This window comes from Pelophylax lessonae (genome assembly GCF_965119305.1).
Source record: "Pelophylax lessonae genome assembly, chromosome: 7".
Taxonomy (NCBI): domain Eukaryota; kingdom Metazoa; phylum Chordata; class Amphibia; order Anura; family Ranidae; genus Pelophylax; species Pelophylax lessonae.
Genome location: NC_138774.1, coordinates 276498602 through 276518709, shown reverse-complemented (window position 1 = coordinate 276518709; position 20108 = coordinate 276498602). Strand labels below are relative to the sequence as shown.

The 20108-nt window shown below is 46.7% G+C and overlaps 1 protein-coding gene across 16 annotated transcripts in view; it reads left to right on the top strand.

The window, feature by feature from the left end:
• The window catches only part of FNBP1 (formin binding protein 1), a gene marked incomplete at its 3' end in the record, with an annotated part of 375759 nt that overhangs the window by 204044 nt on the left and 151607 nt on the right, over positions 1 to 20108 (top strand). For all 16 annotated transcript variants that reach the window (XM_082263065.1, XM_082263071.1, XM_082263068.1 and 13 more), the window contains exon 5: positions 9632 to 9694. In XM_082263065.1, the coding sequence (XP_082119191.1) occupies positions 9632 to 9694 (63 nt within the window). The remainder of the gene's footprint in view (positions 1 to 9631; positions 9695 to 20108) is intronic.

Below are 20108 nucleotides of genomic sequence, written 5' to 3'. Positions count from 1 at the left end.
TAGCGTACATATAGCAACCTTAATTGACTGCCCCCACCTCGCCTCTCCCGCACCAACCAGAGACTTCGTAGGATGATATTCAAAAAGTTTTTTTTTTTTTTCCCCTCCCCCCTTCCCCCCCCCCCCAACAACTTAAAACATATAACCTTCCAAATAGTATAAGGAGAAAGTACAAACCTAACAAAACCCTTCACGGAATGCATTCCTATCACATCAGCAAGTATGCAACCCACCATAGGGAAGAAGCACCACCCCCCTCCCAGCCCCGGGCACCCAATAGGTGAGAAAAAAAAAAAAAAACGTCCCCAAGGAGGAGCAATAAGTTTGACAGACAGTCACACAACATCTCAGAAGTTTAGACCTCTCTGGACCCTAGAACCGAGTCCATCCAGGAGGACCATACCTTAGCAAATTTTTTCTTGGAACCCCTAGCCAGATATGTCAATTTATACATAGGAAGAGCATTGTTGACCAGTTCCACCCAGGCTGCTACCGTAGGCAGAGCGTCCTGTTTCCATCTCAGGGCAATCAATTTCTTGGCATAGAAAAAAAGTATACACAACAGAGTCCTCTGGGACTGCCGAATACCCTCCTCCCCCAGATTGCCAAGTAGGCATCTGTCCGGCGCGAGAATATTCGGCAGTGCCAATTTTTCCGCGATAAAGGTACATGCCCCCTTCCAGAAGGACTGAATCAGCGGACATAACCAGACCATGTGAAAGAAGTCCCCCCTAACTTCCTGGCAGCGGAAACACAATGGGGAGGCAAGCCTTCCCATCGCAAAGAGACGACAGGGAGTATAGTAAATTCTATGTAAATAATTCAATTGAATAACCCTGTCCCCCGCAGCTATCAATCCATGGAACTGGGCACTGAGCAAATCATCCCAGTCCGCCAGTTCCAATTGAGGTATATCAGCCTGCCACTTTGCCCGAAGGGACCCCATCCTCCCCTCACCCTGGTCAAGAGTCAACCCATATAGTCGAGAGATGAGTTTAGTGTGGTCGGGATTCATCAATTCCTTTTCCAACCGAGTCGGAGCCAGGTGGACCCCCCGAAGACCAAATTGGGCCGCCACTGCGTGTCGAAGTTGCTGATACAGAAACCAGCACGTCAAGGGAATCCCCAGCTCCGTCCTCAGCTCAGCAAAGGACTTAAAGGTCTGGTTCACAAACAATTGATGGGCATATTTTAAGTCAAATCCCGCCCACCTCCTAGAGGAATCCAACTTATGTAAATCTGGCAGTCCCGGGTTAAACCATATAGGAGCATTAGGGGATCTATTGAAGGAAGAACCCCCCATTCTAGCGTTACAAATATGCACAATTTTGTAGGATAATCTAAGGATAGCGGCACCCTCCTTCGGGTAAGGACCATTCCTATATAGTGAATTAAGGAGTGCCTCATAGGAGCCCATCACCGCTGCCGACGTGGTGACCGCCGCGTTCGGCAGGTCCGGGAAGAACCACGCATGGACATGTGTCAATTGAGCAGCCAAGTAGTAAGCCTGCAGATCAGGAGCCGCCAGACCCCCAGCGTGAGCGGGGAGTTTTAGCGTGCTGAACGAGATCCGCGCCGGCTTCATACCCCATAGAAAAGAAATCAGTATGGATTCAATGCTTGCAAAGAACCGTTTGGGAAGGTACACCGGCGCCTGCCAAAAGAGATAGAGGAAGCGGGGCAGATAGATCATTTTAAATATATTGATTCTACCCATCAGGTTAAGGGGCAATTTGCTCCAGGTGACCAAGGTTTGTTTCAACCGTTGTATCAGTGGAGCAATATTGTTGTCAACGTACATGCCCACCGGTTGCTGAATGACCACACCCAGGTATCGAAATTTAGTCACTACCTGAAGGCTACGCGGAAGCACCAGGTCAGGTGCCCGATTAGGGTCGAGGGGGAACGCCACCGACTTATCCCAGTTAACCTGGAATCCCGAGAATCGCCCGAAGGATTCTATCACCTCCAGGGCAGCATCCAGGGACTCCCGGGAGTCAGCCAAATAAAGCAGCATGTCATCGGCATATAGAGATGTTTTCTCTTCCAGCTCCCCCACCCTGCAACCACGTATCCTCTCATCACGCCTGAGCAAGTTGGCCAGTGGTTCCAGGGCCAGGGCAAACAGCAGGGGGGACAATGGGCACCCCTGCCTAGTGCCACGGGACACCGGAAATTGTTCAGTAACCCTGTTGTTGACACGCAAGCGCGCCACTGGCGAGTCATAGAGTAATCGCACCCACCTGATAAACTTTGGACCAAATCCCATCCTGCCCAGCACTGCGAATAAATAGGGCCACTCCACCGAGTCAAATGCTTTATGAGCATCTAAGGATAATATCAGTCTGGTGTCCACTCCAGAGGGTGGAGCCTGTAGGTTGATGAAGAGACGACGCAGGTTTATCGCCGTAGAGCGGCCTGGAATGAATCCAGTTTGGTCAGAGTGAATAATCTTAGAGACAACGTTATTCACCCTACGGGACAAAACCTTTGCCATAATTTTGACGTCAGCATTGATCAGGGATATAGGCCTATAAGATTTGCAGTACATCGGGTCCTTTCCTGGCTTGGGTATCAACACTATCAGGGCCTCCCGAAGGGATGGTGGGAGCTTCCCAGTCTCAAAAGCTTCAGCATAAACCTTAGATAGTCGGGGGACTAGAGTCCCCGAGTAGGCTCTGTACCACTCAATCGGAAACCCGTCCATCCCCGGTGTCTTATTAGCCGCAAAAGAGGAAATCACAGCCGCGATCTCCTCAGCAGTAATAGGGCCCTCAAGCGACACACTATCCTCCACCTCAAGCGTCTCCATCGGGATATCCCGTAGGTAGGAGTCCAGTTCCTCTTGAGAGTAGGTGGCTCTTGAGGAGTACAAGGACTTAAAAAAATCTAGAAAGGCTCCCACTATCTCCGTGCCCTCCGTGCACCGCCGATGCTGGGCATCGTAAACACTGGCAATAGCCGTGACCGGGTGCTCAGAGCGAGAGAGATACGCCAGAATCTTACTATTCTTATCGCCATATTCAAACACTCGCTGCTTTTGATAGAGTAATTTTTTCTGAGTCTTTTCTATTAAAATGAGATCCAGCTGCCGAGCACTGTCCCGCCACACAGAATAGTTCTCAGATGAGGGGTTTTTAATATATTCCAATTCAGCCTTAGTCGCCTCCGACTGGAGAGATTCCACCCTCTAGGCCCTATCCTCCCTGAGTTGCTTAATCACCCCGGACACCGAGCCCCGCATGGTAGCCTTGAAGGCATCCCACACCATAGCACCAGAGGCCGTCTCCTGATTGACCAGCCAGAAATGAGCCATCTCCTTCTCAGTGATATTGAAAAAGATTTCCTCGTTGAGCCACTGAGGGCTCAACCTCCACAGTTTGTAACCGATTGAGGAGGAGAGGCCAATTGTAATAAGCAAAGGAGAGTGGTCCGAGACGGCCCTAGGCAAGTAGGAGACGGAAATTAGTCTCGGGAGCAAGTCCGGGGAGACCAAACACATATCCAACCTGGAGAGGGTTTTATAAGAGGCCGAGTAACAGGAATATTCTCTAGCGGTCGGGTTCCTCCACCTCCAGCAGTCCACCAACTGATACTTGTCGACTGAAGCCGCAAGAGAGGAAGAAGCCGACACATCTCCAGGATACCTATCCACCGCAGGGGACATCACTGCATTAAAATCACCCGCAATCAGCAAAGGCCCTTCGGCCACCTGTAACAATTGGGCCATTACCTTGTCCCAGAAGGCTAGTGTAAATGGGGGCGGGATATAAACAGACAAGAAAGTATACACCACATTCTCAATTTGCAATAAAACGATAACATATCGCCCATATATATCGGTAACAACCTTTTTCACCAGGCACCGAAGTGAACGAGTCACCAGGATTGATACCCCCCTGGCGTGTGTGGAAAACATGGAGTGGAAGCCATGCGCCACAAACGCCCGCTTAAGGGCAAGAACCTTAGACCCAGTCAAATGTGTTTCCTGTAAAAATACAATCTGAGGGGTATATTTCTGTAAATAATTAAAAACCAGGGCCCGTTTCACTTTATCGTTAAGCCCCCTAACGTTCCAGGAGAGCACAGTTAACTTGTCCACCGCCATGGTAAGAAAAAAGAGGACAGTCCCATGCTGATGAGGTCCCCCAGAAACCGGGCAACAGGGGGCAGTGCATCAACCGCCGTAGGAAGCGTCTGTATACAGGAGGTAAGGAGCGCAGGAAGCATCCGTGAAGGGTAGAAACCAGTCCCGAAGAAACAAAAAAACAAAAAGTCCCCAACCCCCCACCCTGCCCGTAGCCCCAACATGCCCGAGCCTGAACCCCAAACCAAACCAAGTCAGTGGAACTAGTGGAGAACCGAACCTAAGTAACGTTCCTAGAATGCCACCATACAGTCACACCACATAGAAGTTACCATCCAGGAAGGGGAATCAGGAGTACACCTCCCACAGGTAAAGAAGAGGAGACGGGCAATAATCCAAGGCACAAAAAAGGGTATCCCCAACCTTGCGACAGGCTCAGCATCCGGAGAGATATATCAGCAAAAAGGATACCCCACTCAGCAAAGTCCTCAGCCCCTGCCCAAGGAGTCCAGCCATTGAGCAGCGTCCGCAGGATCCAGGAAGAATTGCGTCTTGCCTCCACACACCACACGTAATTTAGCAGGATACAACATACTGTAAGGTAGCTGCCGCTCCCTGAGACGTTTCTTGACATGCACAAATGCTGCTCTCTGTTTTTGCGTGCCCGCTGAGAAATCCGGAAAGATGGTAATGACAGCATTGTCAAAGCGGAGATCCGGTAGTTCCCTGGCCTTCCTCAGAGCTGCATCTCTGTCCCTGTAGTGAAGGATCCTTGCCAGCAAGGGTCGGGGCCTAGCTCCCGGTGCAGGGGCCTTAAAGGGGACCCTATGAGCCCGCTCAACAGCAAATAGTGGGGAGAAGGAATCAGGGCCCAGCGCCTGTTTCAGCCAGGATTCTACAAAGGCCTCAGGATTTCTGCCTTCAGCTCCCTCCGGGAAGCCCAGGAATCGCAGATTATTGCGCCGCAGGCGGTCCTCCATGTCCCCTAACTTAGCCGCCTGGGCCTTCTGCTCCGCCTGTATGCCTCTAAGTGCTGCAGGGAGAGGGAATACATCGTCCTCTACGGAGCTTATACGTTGTTCTGCAGTGGTGACCCTCTGCCTGAGCTTGTGGACATCGTCTTTAAGGAGGGAGAAGTCCACCCTAAGAGCATCAATCTGGGATGTAAGGGAGGTCTGACACATTTTTATGGCATCCATTATTTGCGACAGGGTGGGTTCAGGTACCTGGGATATGCGTGGTCCCACAGGTTCTGCAGCGGTATGGGCACTCGGTGACAGTGCAGGCCATTCAGGACTGTCTCCCATCCAGGATGCGTGAGCAGCTGCAGCGGAGGCCCCGGCAGCGTGAGAGGATCGGGCGCCATCTTGGACCTGTGCCGAGGGATCCGGATCGCGATCCTCCGGGGACACCGGCCTGTCCCTGCCGTACTTCACCATATCTGTCGGATGCAGGAGTGATCAGGGAGCCGAGGGAGGTAAGTAGACAGCGAATTAGAGCCCGGATGGCAAAGGATTAGATACAGGAGAATCGATCGGCAGCGGAGCTAGGAGAAGAAGCTCCTCACATCCCGGAAGTCAGCCACGCCCCATCCAATTCATTTTCAGTTCAGGTCTTCCTAGCGGAGGGGCACAAAAAAAAAAAATCGTTTTTGTGCCCGGAACTCCGCTTTAAATTGGAACTTTAGTCAGAAAATGAAGTCCTGCTAGATTACTTTAGGCTGGCCTCTTTTCCTGGTATAGATATGTAAAACATTAAAAATATATACTGTGTAAAATCCAGTAATACACTGTGTCACCTGCTCTGCACATGCTCAGTTGCTTTCCGTTTTTAGCACTGTATCAAAAATCAGTGCCACTTGAGGCCTATCTGCTGACACCCAAAGATTAACTGCTGCTCAGAGGCTCTGGGCTTCAGCAAAATGGCAGCCTCCAGTGAGAAGAAACAGAAACAATATTGGAGGCATTTACAGCACACACTAATTTTGGTAACGTAATAAGGTGAAATGTTTGTTCCTTGCTAAAGAACATTGTAATGGAATCGAGACCCACACTGTACTTGTGGTCTTCCGTCAGTATACAGCTTCCTTGCAGTCATGAACATATATACCAGATTTTCCCAGCCGCCCTCATACAAAGCTAGCCGACAACTTTAGCTTGCACTGGAATCACTCTTTATTGAACATTCACACAGAATTTATATACAGCATGGACCTCTCCCTCCTGATCATATTACCACGCACAGGTCAATGGTTGCCTGATTACATTATCATATGCAGATGAAATTGTATACAGAAACAGAATTAACCTGAACTAATTAGCTAGCCATCTGGACAGAACAATGTGGGCGCATTAACATTTAACAATGCGACAGGCAGACTTAACACTACCAACCTTCCACCTCAATAGATAGACAATAGGACAAGACTGCCAATGAAAGTCTGTCCGTCTCCTACATTGAAGTACATGGAATACACATCTACGTATTGCTATGATTATTTAGGAGTCAGACTTCATGGCAACAGGCTATAGGTCTCACAGTGTAAAGTGGGATTAAATCTTCTAATTTCTTGAGAGATATTGCTGACAAATATTACTGTCCCACTTGAAGCAATGCAAACCATTAAGTATCTGTCTTTCACTCCCAGTGACGGTGAGTACCGTCACAAAAATATATTGTTATCACGTTGTTATGGGTAAAGTTCTGCTTAAGGTTCTGGCTATCATGGCTGCTAGGTGGCCAACTCTCTTGGCTTGCAGATCTGAGTCTCGGTTTTAAATCCAGCTGGGACACAATCCACATGGAGTTTGTATGTTTTCCTACTGGTCACTTTCCTTTCCTCTAGGTGCCCCATTTGTTTTCCACAATCCAGGAGATTGTGAGCCCCTTTAGGGTGACTGGCTGATGTGAATGGTTCTAAGTACTTTGTAGCAGGTTTTTACTGTTGGCCGTAAGTTGGGGAGATTTCCCTTCACGTCCTGTTCAAGTGACGTCACAAGAAGTGAGGAAAATTGGGACACAGTAATAAAAACCTCCACACACCCTAACAAAAAAAAAAGAGGCGATTAGACAAGTTAATTTTGGCCATGACACATTCGAAAACGGATATTTACCCATCCTCCGTCCCCGTGTATAAAAAGGAACAAAGCAGCAGATAGAAGAACAGAAATAAGGATGTGAGGAATGTGAAATGCAGCTTCACAATGAAAGGAGAAAACAAAGAAAGGACACCACAGGAAAATAAAGGGGAGCTATAAGTGGGTCCCCTAAACATGATACGGGGCCCAAAGTGCCAACGCTATAGGATCCCCTGAGCTTTTTTTTCAGAATGTCACAAATATTAATTTTCACGAAGTCTGCTGCTTCAGTGTTTTTAGATCTTTTTGTCAGATGTTACTATTTTATACTATAGTATAATTACAAGCATTTCATTCGTGTCAAAGGACTTTATTGTCAATTACATGAAGTTTATGCAAAGTGTCAATATTTGCAGTGTTGACCTTTCTTTTTTAATACCTCTGCAATTTTCCCTGGCATGCGGTCAATCAACTTCTGGGCCACATCCTGACTGATGGAAGCCCATTCTTGTATAATCAATGCTTGGAGTTTGTCAGAATTTATGGGGGTCTTTTTTGTTCGCCCCCCTCTTGAGGATTGACCACAAGTTCTCAATGGGATTAAAGTCTAGGGAGTTTCCTGGTCATAGACCCAAAATTTCCATGTTTTGTTCCCAAGGCCACTTAGTTATCACTTTTGCCTTATGGCAAGGTGCTCCATCATGCTGGAAAAGGCATTGTTCCTCACCAAACTGTTCTTGGATGGTTGGGAGAAGTTGCTCTCGGAAGATATTTTAGTACCATTCTTTATTCATGGCTGTGTTCTTAGGCAACATTGTGAGTGAGTCCACTCTCTTGGCTGAGAAGCAACCCCACACATGAATGGTCTCAGGAGGGTTTACTGTTGGCATGACACAAGACTGATGGTGGCGCTCACCTTTTCTGCTCCGGACAAGGTTTTTTTCCGGATGCCCCAAACAATCAGAGAAAATGACTTTACCCAGTCCTCAGCAGTCCAATCCCTGTACCTTTTGCAGAATATCAGTCTGTCCCTGATGTTTTTCCTTGAGAGAAATGGCTTATTTGCTGCCCTTCTTGACACCAGGCCATCCTCCAGAAGTCTTCTCCCTCTTTGTGCGGGCAGATGTCCTCACATTTGCCTGCTGGCATTCCTGAGCAAGCTCTACACTGGTGGTGCCCTGGTGCACTGGTCACTCTGCATTGGATGGGGGAACTGGTCACCCTGCATTGAATGGGGGCACTGGTAACTCTGCATTGTTGGGGGCATTGGTCACTCTGCATTGGATGGGGGCACTGGTCACTCTGCATTGGACGGGGGCACTGGTCACTCTGCATTGGAGGGGGGCACTGGTCACTCTGCATTGGAGGGGGGCACTGGTCACTCTGCATTGAAGGGGGGCACTGGTCACTCTGCATTGGAGGGGGACACTGGTCACTCTGCATTGGAGGGGGGCACTGGTCACTCTGCATTGGAGGGGGGCACTGGTCACTCTGCATTATTAGGGGCATTGGTCACTCTGCATTGTTGGGGGTGTTGGTCACTCTGCATTGGATGGGGGCACTGGTCACTCTGCATTGGACGGGGGCACTGGTCTCTCTGCATTGGACGGGGGCACTGGTCACTCTGCATTGGATGGGGGCACTGGTCACTCTGCATTGGATGGGGGCACTGGTCACTCTGCATTGGATGGGAGCACTGGTCACTGCATTGGATGGGGGCACTGGTCACGCTGCATTGGATGGGAGCACTGGTCACTGCATTGGATGGGGGCACTGGTCACTCTGCATTGGATGGGGGCACTGGTCACTCTGCATTGGATGGGAGCACTGGTCACTGCATTGGATGGGGGCACTGGTCACTCTGCATTGGATGGGGGCACTGGTCACTCTGCATTGGATGGGGGCACTGGTCACTCTGCATTGGATGGGGGCACTGGTCACTCTGCATTGGATGGGGATATTGATCACTCTGCATTGTTGGGGGTACTGGTCACTCTGCATTGGATGGGGGCACTGGTCACTCTGCATTGGATGGGGGCACTGGTCACACTGTGTTGTGTGATTGAATGTGCTGAATATCATCCCACATCGGCTGATACCGATACTTTGTGACCAAAATATCGGTATCGGCCCTGAAAAAACCATATTGGTCTATCCCTTATGTACTTTACCAAAATGTACTTGTAAACCAATGTAGTAATATGAGCCATAGGGCAGTCATCTTTTTAATAGAATCTTAATAACAGCATTCACCATTGTAGTGGCAGTCTGAGGTGGGGGGTATCCTTTGCCATGGCAGAGATCATGAATGATCTGCTATATATATCATCACAACAATGGGGTTGTGTCTCTGATCTCTGATGTTTTAGAAACACTTGTTATATGTCCAGAATGTGTGTTATTCTTATGGCGTTTCCTATGTTTTTTGCAGTTTGCTATAACGATTGTCTCTCTTTTCCTCCCGCAGAACTTCCATGAAGGTCGCAAGGCACAGCAGCACATTGAAACCTGCTGGAAACAGCTTGAATCGGTAAGAAAGGGGGGAGAGGTCAGCGCTGGGGGTCAGGGGTCACACGAATTTCCCTAAGGGCAGAAAGGCTCTAATGACGGCTATAATTGCTGGTCCTCCAGGCAAATAACTAAGGGCCCATTTACACCATATGCATTGGGCTGTGCTAGACATCCTTGCTCAATATAGTCCCATCCCATGGACAAGGAAAAGAATGTGCGTAAAGGTGATACTAGATATGTGTCATGCCATCCCCCCAACAATTAGTACAAGAAGGAGAAAATGATCCTAGTGATGTTTTAGCGATGCATTCACATATGGAGGGTATCAAACAAATAATACTCAAAACCTCATAAAATTACATATCATATCAAAAGACAACAAGGTACAGATATCTGTGCAAACACAGTTACCAAATCAACTAAACGGCACAGTGGTAGCCTGTAAGGTAGTCATTTGAACCAAGTAGTCCCAACATGTTTCGAAATCCTATGATGATATCTTCATCAGGGGAGGGGGTAGCACAGAGATGTCATAGGTATGTATGTAGGTATTAGCAAAGAGTCGGGCATCAAAGTGTCCTTGTAAGTGACTGGTCTGAAGGACCAAATACAGCGCTTGCTGTGACAAATGGTAAATAAACTAGTATCAAATATACTGTGATTGCATCTATAATTTCAAACAAGATAAATAAATCGTATAAATCATTCATTTCCAGTGAATATAAAGTGCATTGGTGTTGAATTAATTAGTATATATATATATATATATATATATATATATATATATATATATATAAATAAATTACAAACATTTATAGCAATATAAGCAATCCAAACAATTAAAGTGACTTGTGTGCTCGAATAAATAAATGCAAATGTCTTTAGTGAAGGTGACTCTTCAAAATTCACAAAAGTGCTGGTGCTCAGGCTTGCTTGATATGATCTCAGGTATTTATAGTCCCAAGTGGGTAATAGGTTTGGTCACTTACCAAAAATAGTGGGTCCTAAATGCCATATGGCACTAGAACCAAATAAGCTTTATAAGCCTCCTGGGCTTAAATGGATCCCGTCTTAATATTGTCCCATGGGCTGGCAACGACTCCTCGGGCTCCAATATGTGCAGTCAGATCCGATGGGGAGGAAGAAAAGATACTCCAAATAGTGTAGTATATAATTTTAGGGAGTTTATTTACCCAATTTGTGGGTTTAAAGCATTAAAAATAAGCAAACTATAGCATTGGTGGTCAGTGGTGCGGGCTGCACGTCCTCCTCGTGGAGCTATGCTTCCGGCTTGCGCTCCACCAATGCTACGCAACGACGCTATGCGTTCCAAGCTGACGCGTTTCGTCACTTCCGGTGACGTCCTCAGAGCTTCAAAGTGTCCTGTTGGCCCTATGAGATCAAGAATCCCCCAAAGGGGGAGAGAAAAAGGTGGGGGTTCACAGCGTGTATGGGAGGAATTTCCCTTGTATGACTTGTAGTCCAAGGCCCAGATTGTAGGTCAAATCCCAGGGTTAAATCATGATCCAATGGGAAAAAGGGGTATCGGTATTAGTACCAAATATAGTGCAGAGAGTGCCTCATCATTCCACCCGAACTGTCTCACAAGGATCACCCACAATTGATAGGGGGAATCACAGGTCCCCCAGATAGCTATTCCATATGGGGAGGGTCAGGTGGTGCTCACAGTGGTTGACCAGATCTCTCAGTCCCAAAGGGCCAAATGGTTGCCAGGTCTCACATGGACAAGGGTTGAGCATTTCACACCACTGAACTGTGCATGCGCAGAAAATAAGTTGGACATGCTTTCGTTTTTTTAGTGCAGGTTGTTGCGACACATTTCCCTACATCGCAACACACGGTGGTGCGTAAACTAGAATGTCACTTTGTGACATTTTAATAAAGTTGAAAAAAAAAAAGTAAACAATGCAATGTGTTATTACAGCGTTTAGGCGCCGATCCTTTCACAGTACTCTCTTTATTGAACAGATATATATATATATATATATATATATAAAGACAAAAAACAAAATAAACTATAACTACATAGAAAGACTAAATAAAAGAAAAATGCATATGTAGAAATATATTCCCATGGGGAATGCTTATACAGTGTATCTCATTAGATGTTACGGTCTCTAGATAGCACGGTCTAGGGTCCCCAGCAAGCCGACGCGTTTCACAACAGGGCTTCCTCAGGGCCAGAGAGACCAAGGCAGACCAATATTTCCAGCTGCGATAGAGACCTTGGCAGATCAATGCAGGCAGATATATGCAAGAGGTTATATGCAATAAAATAACTGCAAATATGTAGATTTTGGGGGAGAACTCACAGTCAGTATCCTCTCAAAATTATCACGGGAACCCCAAGATTACAGGCACCAGATGAATTCCTCCTCTAATATTACATCAACGTAAATGGGGTCTCTGTTAGAACCACTGTATATATGAGGCAGATGCTTCACAGAGTACACTTTATATATCCATATGTATTGGCCATATCATAGACCTTGCCATCAAATTGAGGGACTCCTTACATCCATCTTTGTCACAGAGATCTGCCTGCAGCAATTTTAATTAATTATATGGTGTGATAATTGTGATCATCCTCTCTCCAATTGCCCATACAAAGCCCCATCTTTCTCTTAGTATTTTTTTGTAAAACCAGTTTAGCGTCTAAAAGATTTTTAATTCTGTTTAGCCAGTCTTGGGAATCAGTCATCACTGCCCAATAGCACAGCCAGGTCCTGGCTCTCTGTGTAGATGGCAGTGCAGTTAAGAAACGCAGCTTGGTGCAAGACCCATATCCATCTGTGATTGGACAGTGACGGAGCAGCAGCACACCAACCAGATCATCTCTGTGTTATTCCCTCCTGTAAACGTGTTGCAGACAGCACTGATTGGCTCCTAGTGTCGCCCTTCCGTTTTCCAGTATGAGTGCTGCTGTGCAGGAGATTACTTGCTGATATCAAGACTCTGGCACTTATGGTTTTACTTAAAGCGGAGTTCCGGGCACAAAATCAACCTTTTTTTTTGTGCCCATCCGCTTGGTCTCCTTCACCTGAAAAGGAATTGGATAGTTAGGTATATTTTTTTTTTTTTACTCCCCTTGTAATTGTAGATAGAAAATACTCACCTATTCTGCACTTCCTCCTTCTGTGCCGCAGCCCGCGCCGTCACTTCCTGGTTTGCAATGATTCCTGGGAGCTGAACGTCATCGCTCCCAGGAATCAATGTGACGGCACCGGCCCCGCTCGTCACTTCCGGGGCGACGCCACATTCCCTGCTAAACAGCTTCTGGGCATGCCCAGAAGCTGTGGAGGAATGCGGCGCTGCACCGGAAGTGACGAGAGGGGCCGGTGCAGGCGCATTCTGGGAGAAGAAGACACGGAAGAGGACGCAGAAGAGGATCGCGCCGGCTTCAGCTGCCCACAATAGAGATGGCAACGCTGGAGAAGAAATTTTATAAGTGAGTATTTCTTCTTGCAGGTAAGTGCGAACCGGGACAGATCAGAGGCTAGCCATTGTGGAATGTACTAGCCCTGACTGTCCCGGGGGTATGTTTATTGAAAAAAAGTTTTCGTGCCCGGAACTCCGCTTTAAAGGAGCTGTGCATTCAGTTGTAATACTGTTCAGACATGCCTGACGAAGGGGTCCTGTGCGGCTCCGAAACGTTGCACGATATTCTTCTGCTGTGATCTTACCTGGAATAAAGTTTTTTGACTGCTTTTGCAAGATCCTTGGTGTGCTGGCGAATATGTATCTACCAGTCTTGTGAACTAGGCAGCCCCTGCAACACTGACCACCCATGCGGTTAGGCTTGTAATTGGACAATGAATGAGTAGCAGCACACTGATGATGATGCAGGAATTGCTTCTGCAGCGCTATGTGTTCTGCTGGCAGGGAGCCTTCCCAGCCAGCAGGACACAGTGATTATTGCTAGCTGCTAAAGCCACCAGCTGTAATCGCATGTAAAAATGTCAACAGGCTGGTTGCACCAAAGTCGATCGATGGTTTAACTTGGGTACAATCAGCCTGCCCATAGATGGATCGAATTTCGGCAGTCCCTGCTGAACTGGCCAAAATTCAGACCATCTATGGCGGACATAAAGCTTAATTTTACATCCGCGCATACCATTCGCAGAACGCGCAAGAAACATTTCACACCGGTAGTGCCATTATTTATTAAAGCGGTTGTATACTGAAAAAAAACCCTGCAAGACAAAGGCATAATGAGCTAGTATACATCGCATACTAGCTCATTATAAAATACTTACCTTAAAACGAAGCCCCGACACGGACCCCCGGACACCGCTGTGGGAGCTGACATGATCCCTCGGCGTCTATTCCGGGTTCGGCGGCTCCGGCGCTGTGAGTGGCCGGAGCCGCGATGACGTCACTTCCGCGCATGCGCGCGGGGGGATTAACTTCCCGGCAAGGAACTCCGCCGGACCTTCAGAGCGCATGCACGCGGGAAACTAACTTTCCAGCAACATCCTGGCAAGGAACTCTGAAGGTCCGCCGGACCTTCAGAGCGCAAGCGCCGCTAGCGTCAGCGGCTGCATGCAATGCAAATATCTTAATTATATCTTAATTATATCTTTATTAATTGTACCTACAGGTAAGCCTTATTATAGGCCTTATTATAGGCTTACCTGTAGGTAAAAGTCACAAAAATCGGTATACTACCGCTTTAACCACTTCTGGACCGGCAGATTTTCCCCCTTAATTACCAGGCCATGTTTTGCGATTCAGCACTGCTTTACAAGATAGCCCACGCTTCAGCAGTACGAGTGAGATTACACGGGCTGCAAATGTGCAATTACACTAACAGACGCTACCGCCGTCCGGATTCATCATCGCCGACATAAACATGGCGTCTGCCTTAGAAAATATTCACACATTCAACCACTTCTGGACCGGAAGGATTTGCCCCCTTAATGACCAGGCCATATTTAGCGATTCGGCACTGCGTTACTTTAACAGACAATTGCACAGTCGTGCGACGCTGTACCCAAATACAATTGATGTCCTTTTTTCCCACAAATAGAGCTTTCTTTTGGTGGTATTTGATCCCCTGTGCGATTTTTATTTTTTGCGCTATAAACAAAAAGAGGGCGACAATTCTGAAGAAAAAAAAAACAATATTTTTCACATTCTGATATATAACATTCCCAAAAAAAAATTTAAAAATCAAATTTTTTTAAACATTTTAGGCAAATTTGTTTTCTGCTACATATTTTTGGTAAAAAAAAATCGCAATAAGCGTATTTTGATTGGTTTGTGCAAAAGTGTTCGTGTCTACTAACTACGGGAAAGATTTAGGTCATTTTTATTGTTTTTTTTTTACTAGTAATGGCGGTGATCTGCGATTTTTAGCGGGACTGCGACATTGCGGCGGACAGATCGGACCCCTAACTGACACTTTTGGGGGGAACGGTGACATTACTATAGTAATCAGTGCTAAAAATATGCACTGTTACTGTAATAATGACACTGGCAGGGAAGGGGTTAACACAGTGGGGGGGATCAAGGGGTTAAATGTGAGCCTAGGGGAGTGATTCTAACTGTATGGGGGTGTGGCTTTTGAAATGATCATAGATACATTTGTTCCTATATAGAAGGATCACAGGCGCTCTGTGATCATTCCAGAGAGAAGAACGGTTGGCTGTGTTTACAACCGCTGACCGTTCTTCCCTCTCAGCGGGGAGCGATCACAGGTGTCAGGTGGCAGTCAGAGCCGCCGGCCTCATGAGTCCCCGCTGACAAGTGGGGGCGGGAGCGCGGCGGCGCATGCTCGCCCCCTAGCTGCAGGCATGCGACCGTCGTAGACTTATGTCGTTTCGTGCAGGAGGGCCAGCCTGCCGCAGTAAATCTGCGGTGGGCGGTCCGGAAGCGGTTAACGGCACTGCAACAAACATGCGTTTTCATGCGCGACAAACGTGCAAAGCCCTATACCCCAAACATATGCTTTGTTCATATTTCATGTCTGAGGTTTACAACTAATTTGAACTTTTTTTTTTTAGCACTAACTTTTTTATTTTTATGTATACATGGCTATAAATAAGTAATGTTTTTTTTTTTTTTTTTATAGTGGTGCACCGAAATATAAATTCCGGTGCCGAAACCAAAACCGAAAAGTCAGGATGCACTAAGCCGAAACTGAAATTCGTTTTTTTTTTCTAAATATATATATTCTCATAAATAATTGTATTATATTAGACTTTTGTAATCTATATCATGCATTTAAATGAATATGAATTTATTGTCGGCCATTATCGACACCTTTTAACCGCTTGCTGACCGCCGCACGACTATTTACTGCGGCGGTCAGCCCCTCACAGGCAAAGCGACATAGTACTACGTCGCTAGCCTGTGAGGCTCTAGGGAGCGTGCGCGCGCCGCCAGAGGCGCGCTCCCGCTCGGTCACGGCCCCCCCCCCTGCGCGTGTGAACGGCGGACCCGATGTCGGCCGGTCACTCAGCGATCGTCGGTGCAGAGGGAGAAAAGCAGGCGGCTAATGTAAACAAGCCGCCTGTCATTCTCCCCTGTGTAAGAACAGTGATCATACGGTTCTACTATGTAGGACCGTTGATCACTGTTCCTACACCTCAAGCCACAGCCAATCACAGTTAGAATCACGCCCCTAGGGACACACATAACCCCTCCCTCTCAAAAAAAGTTAACCCCTTCACTGCCAGTGTATTTTTACAGTAACAGTGCATATGTATAGCACTGATTACTGTAGAAATGTCAGTGGTAACCCCAAAAGTGTCAAAAATGTCAGTCAAGGGTCCGATCTGTCCGCCGCAATGTCGCATTACCGCAAAAAAAATCGCAGATCGCCGCCATTACGCGTAAAAAAAAAAACAACAAAAATGACAAAAACCTTTCCCTTTGTTAGTAAACACGATAACTTTTGCGCAAACCAATCAAAATATGCTTTTTGCGATTTTTTTTTTTTTTTACCAAACATAGGTAGCATAAAACAAATTGGCCGAAAATGTTAAAAAATTTTGATTTTTAAATTTTTTGGGGGGAATTTCATATAAAAAATGTGAAAAATATTGTTATTTTTTGCAAAATTTTCGCTCTTTTTTTTGTTTATAGCGCATGATCAAAAAATCGCACAGGTGATCAAATACCACCAAAAGAAAGCTCTGTTTGTGGGAAAAAAAGGACGTCAAATTCGTTTAGGTACAGCGTCGCACGACCGCGCAATTGTCCGTTAAAGTCACGCAGTGCCGAATCGCAAAATAGGCCCTGGTCAGGAAGGGGGTAAAATCTTCCGGGGCTTAAGTGGTTAAAGCGGGGTTCAAAATCCTGCTTTGCTGTATTTTTGGTGCATATTTGTTCAGCACCCTTCTTCATTGAAATGCATTAAAAACGCAGCAAGAACGCATAAAAAATGCACCCATGTTGTGTTTTATGTATTTTTTGAGTCACATGACCTATGAAAAACACACCATAAGCACGGTAAAATCGCAGAAAATTTGCAGTAAAATCGCTTACGGCATGTTGCTGAAAATGCTATTTTTGGCCGAAATTTCGGTGCATCGCTATTTTTTTTTATTTGGAGTTTCGCTTTGAATAAAGGGTGATAGCAGGCACTTCCGAGTACTGGATGTCTTTTAGCAGGGACAGCTGATTGTTCGCATCCTGTCATTCCCCGTGAGAGATCTGGCTGAGAATTGCCATGCTGTAACCCAATAAGGCAGATTAAGGTAAATGCATTACGGAAATGCTGAAAACATGGCCTGTTCTGGATATACAGTGAATCCGGCTAGTATTCCCAGTGCTTCACTTTTTCCACATTTTGTTATGTTACAGCTTTATTCCAAAACGGAATACATTCATTATTTTCCTCAACATTCTAAAAACAATACCCCATAATGAGAATGTGAAATAAGTTTGTTTGAAATCTTTGCAAATTTATTAACCACTTAAGCCCTGGAAGATTTTACCCCCTTCCTGACCAGGGCCTATTTTGCGATTCGGCACTGCGTGACTTTAACGGACAATTGCGCGGTCGTGTGACGCTGTACCTAAACGAATTTGACGTCCTTTTTTCCCCACAAACAGAGCTTTCTTTTGGTGGTATTTGATCACCTGTGCGATTTTTTGATCATGCGCTATAAACAAAAAAAGAGCGACAATTTTGCAAAAATAACAATATTTTTCACATTTTTTTATATGAAATTCCCCAAAAAAAATGTAAAAATCAAACTTTTTAACATTTTAGGCCAATTTGTTTTCTGCTACATATATTTGGTAAAAAAAAAAAAAAAAATCGCAAAAAGCGTATTTTGATTGGTTTGCGCAGAAGTTATTGCGTTTACTAACTAAAGGAAAGATTTTTGTCATTTTTATTGTTTTTTTTTTTAACGAGTAATGGCGGCGATCTGCGATTTTTTTTTTTGCGGGACTGCGACATTGCGGCGGACAGATCGGACCCCTGACTGACATTTTTGACACTTTTGGGGGTACCAGTGACATTACTACAGTAATCAGTGCTATACATATGCACTGTTACTGTAAAAAATGACACTGGCAGTGAAGGGGTTAACTTTATTGGAGAGGGAGGAGGTAAGTGTGTCCCTAGGGGCGTGCTTCTAACTGTGATTGGATGTGGCTGTGTGTGTAACAGCAGAGATCAACGGTCCTACATAGCAGGACCGTATGATCTGTGCTTTTACACAGGGGAGAATGACAGGTGGCTTTGTTTACATTAGCCACCTGCCTTTCTCCCTCTCCACCCGACGATCGTGAGTGACCGGCGGACATCGGGTCCGCCGGTCACATGCGCGGGCTGCATAGGGAACGAGGGGGGGCGCGCGCTCGCCCCCGGCGGCGCGCGCTCGCCCCCGGCGGCGCGCGCTCGCCCCCTATTGGCTCACAGGCTAATGACGTTTGGGCAGTTTCTCCCATTCTTCTTTGCAGGACCTCTCAAGCTCCATCAGGTTGGATGGGGAACGTCGGTGCACAACCATTTTCAGATCTCTCCAGAGATGTTCAATCGGGTTCAAGTCTGGGCTCTGGCTGGGCAACTCGAGGACATTCAAAGAGTTGTCACGTAGCCACTTCTTTGTATCTTGGCTGGGTGCTTAGGGTAATTGTCCTGTTGGAAGATGAACCTTTTTGCTGTGGAGCTCTGGAAAGAAAAAATCCCATGTTCATAAGTATTCACAGCCTTTGCCATGACACTCAAAATTGAGCTCAGGTGCATCCTGATTCCACTAATCATCTTTGAGATGTTTCTACAACTTGATTGGAGTCCACCTGTGGTAAATTCAGTTGATTGGACATGATTTGGAAAGGCACACACCTGTCTATATAAGGTCCCACAGTTAACAGTGCATGTCAGAGCTAAAACCAAGCCATGAAGTCCAAGGAATTGTCTGTAGACCTCAGAGACAGGATTGTATTGCGGCACAGATCTGGGGAAGGGTACAGAAAATTTTCTGCAGCATTGAAGGTCCAAATGAGAAAAGGGGCCTCCATCATCTGTAAATGGGAGAAATTTGGAACCACCAGGACTCTTGCTAGAGTGGGCCGCATGGCCAAACTAGGTGTCTCTCCGGCACTCCGCACATCATCCATCCCGAAGTATATCAGTTTGAGGTCCTTCATTTGCGTTCTAAAGGACTGCAAGGGGCTGTTGTTGATGGTAACCACCTCGCCCATAGAGGTGCCGGAGGGACCACACAGCCAAACCACCAGCCAAACTGTGTGGTCCCTTCGGGACTCCGTACATCATCCATCCCAAAGTATATTGGTTCAAGCTCCTTCATCTGCGTTCTTAAGGATTGCAAGGGGCTGTTGTTGACAGTAGCCACCCTGTCCATAGAGGGCGGGTCAGTAACACCCACATTTGAAACTGTTTCCTGTCACTTTGCTCTGTATAAAGGTAGGGTGTAAGCAGTCTATCACATACCTGATCCAAGGCCGAAATGCAGAGAGGGCTCCCCTTGTGGCTGAGTGCGGTACACCCCTTGAGGTTGGGACATGAGGTGTAGCGCCCAAAGAAGCACTGGTTGCCAACAGGGTCAGTGGAGTAGACCGGTGGCCCCCTGAAGGATGCCAGGCAGAAGCCCTTCTGGAGTCTTTAGATGAACTAGACAACTGGTGCAGCCAGGAAACGGGTATAGAAGAAGGCTGAGGGTCAAACACAATCAGTCCGAGGGCACAAGCAGGTAGCGGAAACAGGAACTTTAGCCAAGGTCACAACAGGAAGGCAGGGATAAGGCAATGGCAGGATCCGTGGAACAAACCAAGTCATACACGGGAGAGCAGGCAGATAGGTCGCAGTCCGTAGGCCAAGCCAAGGTCAAACACAGTAGAGCTAAACAGGAGCCAGGTAGGTGAGACAAGCCAGAGGGTCAGAGCCAGGAGAGGAGAAAAGACTGGTCAGGAACAAGCCGGGTCACAACAGA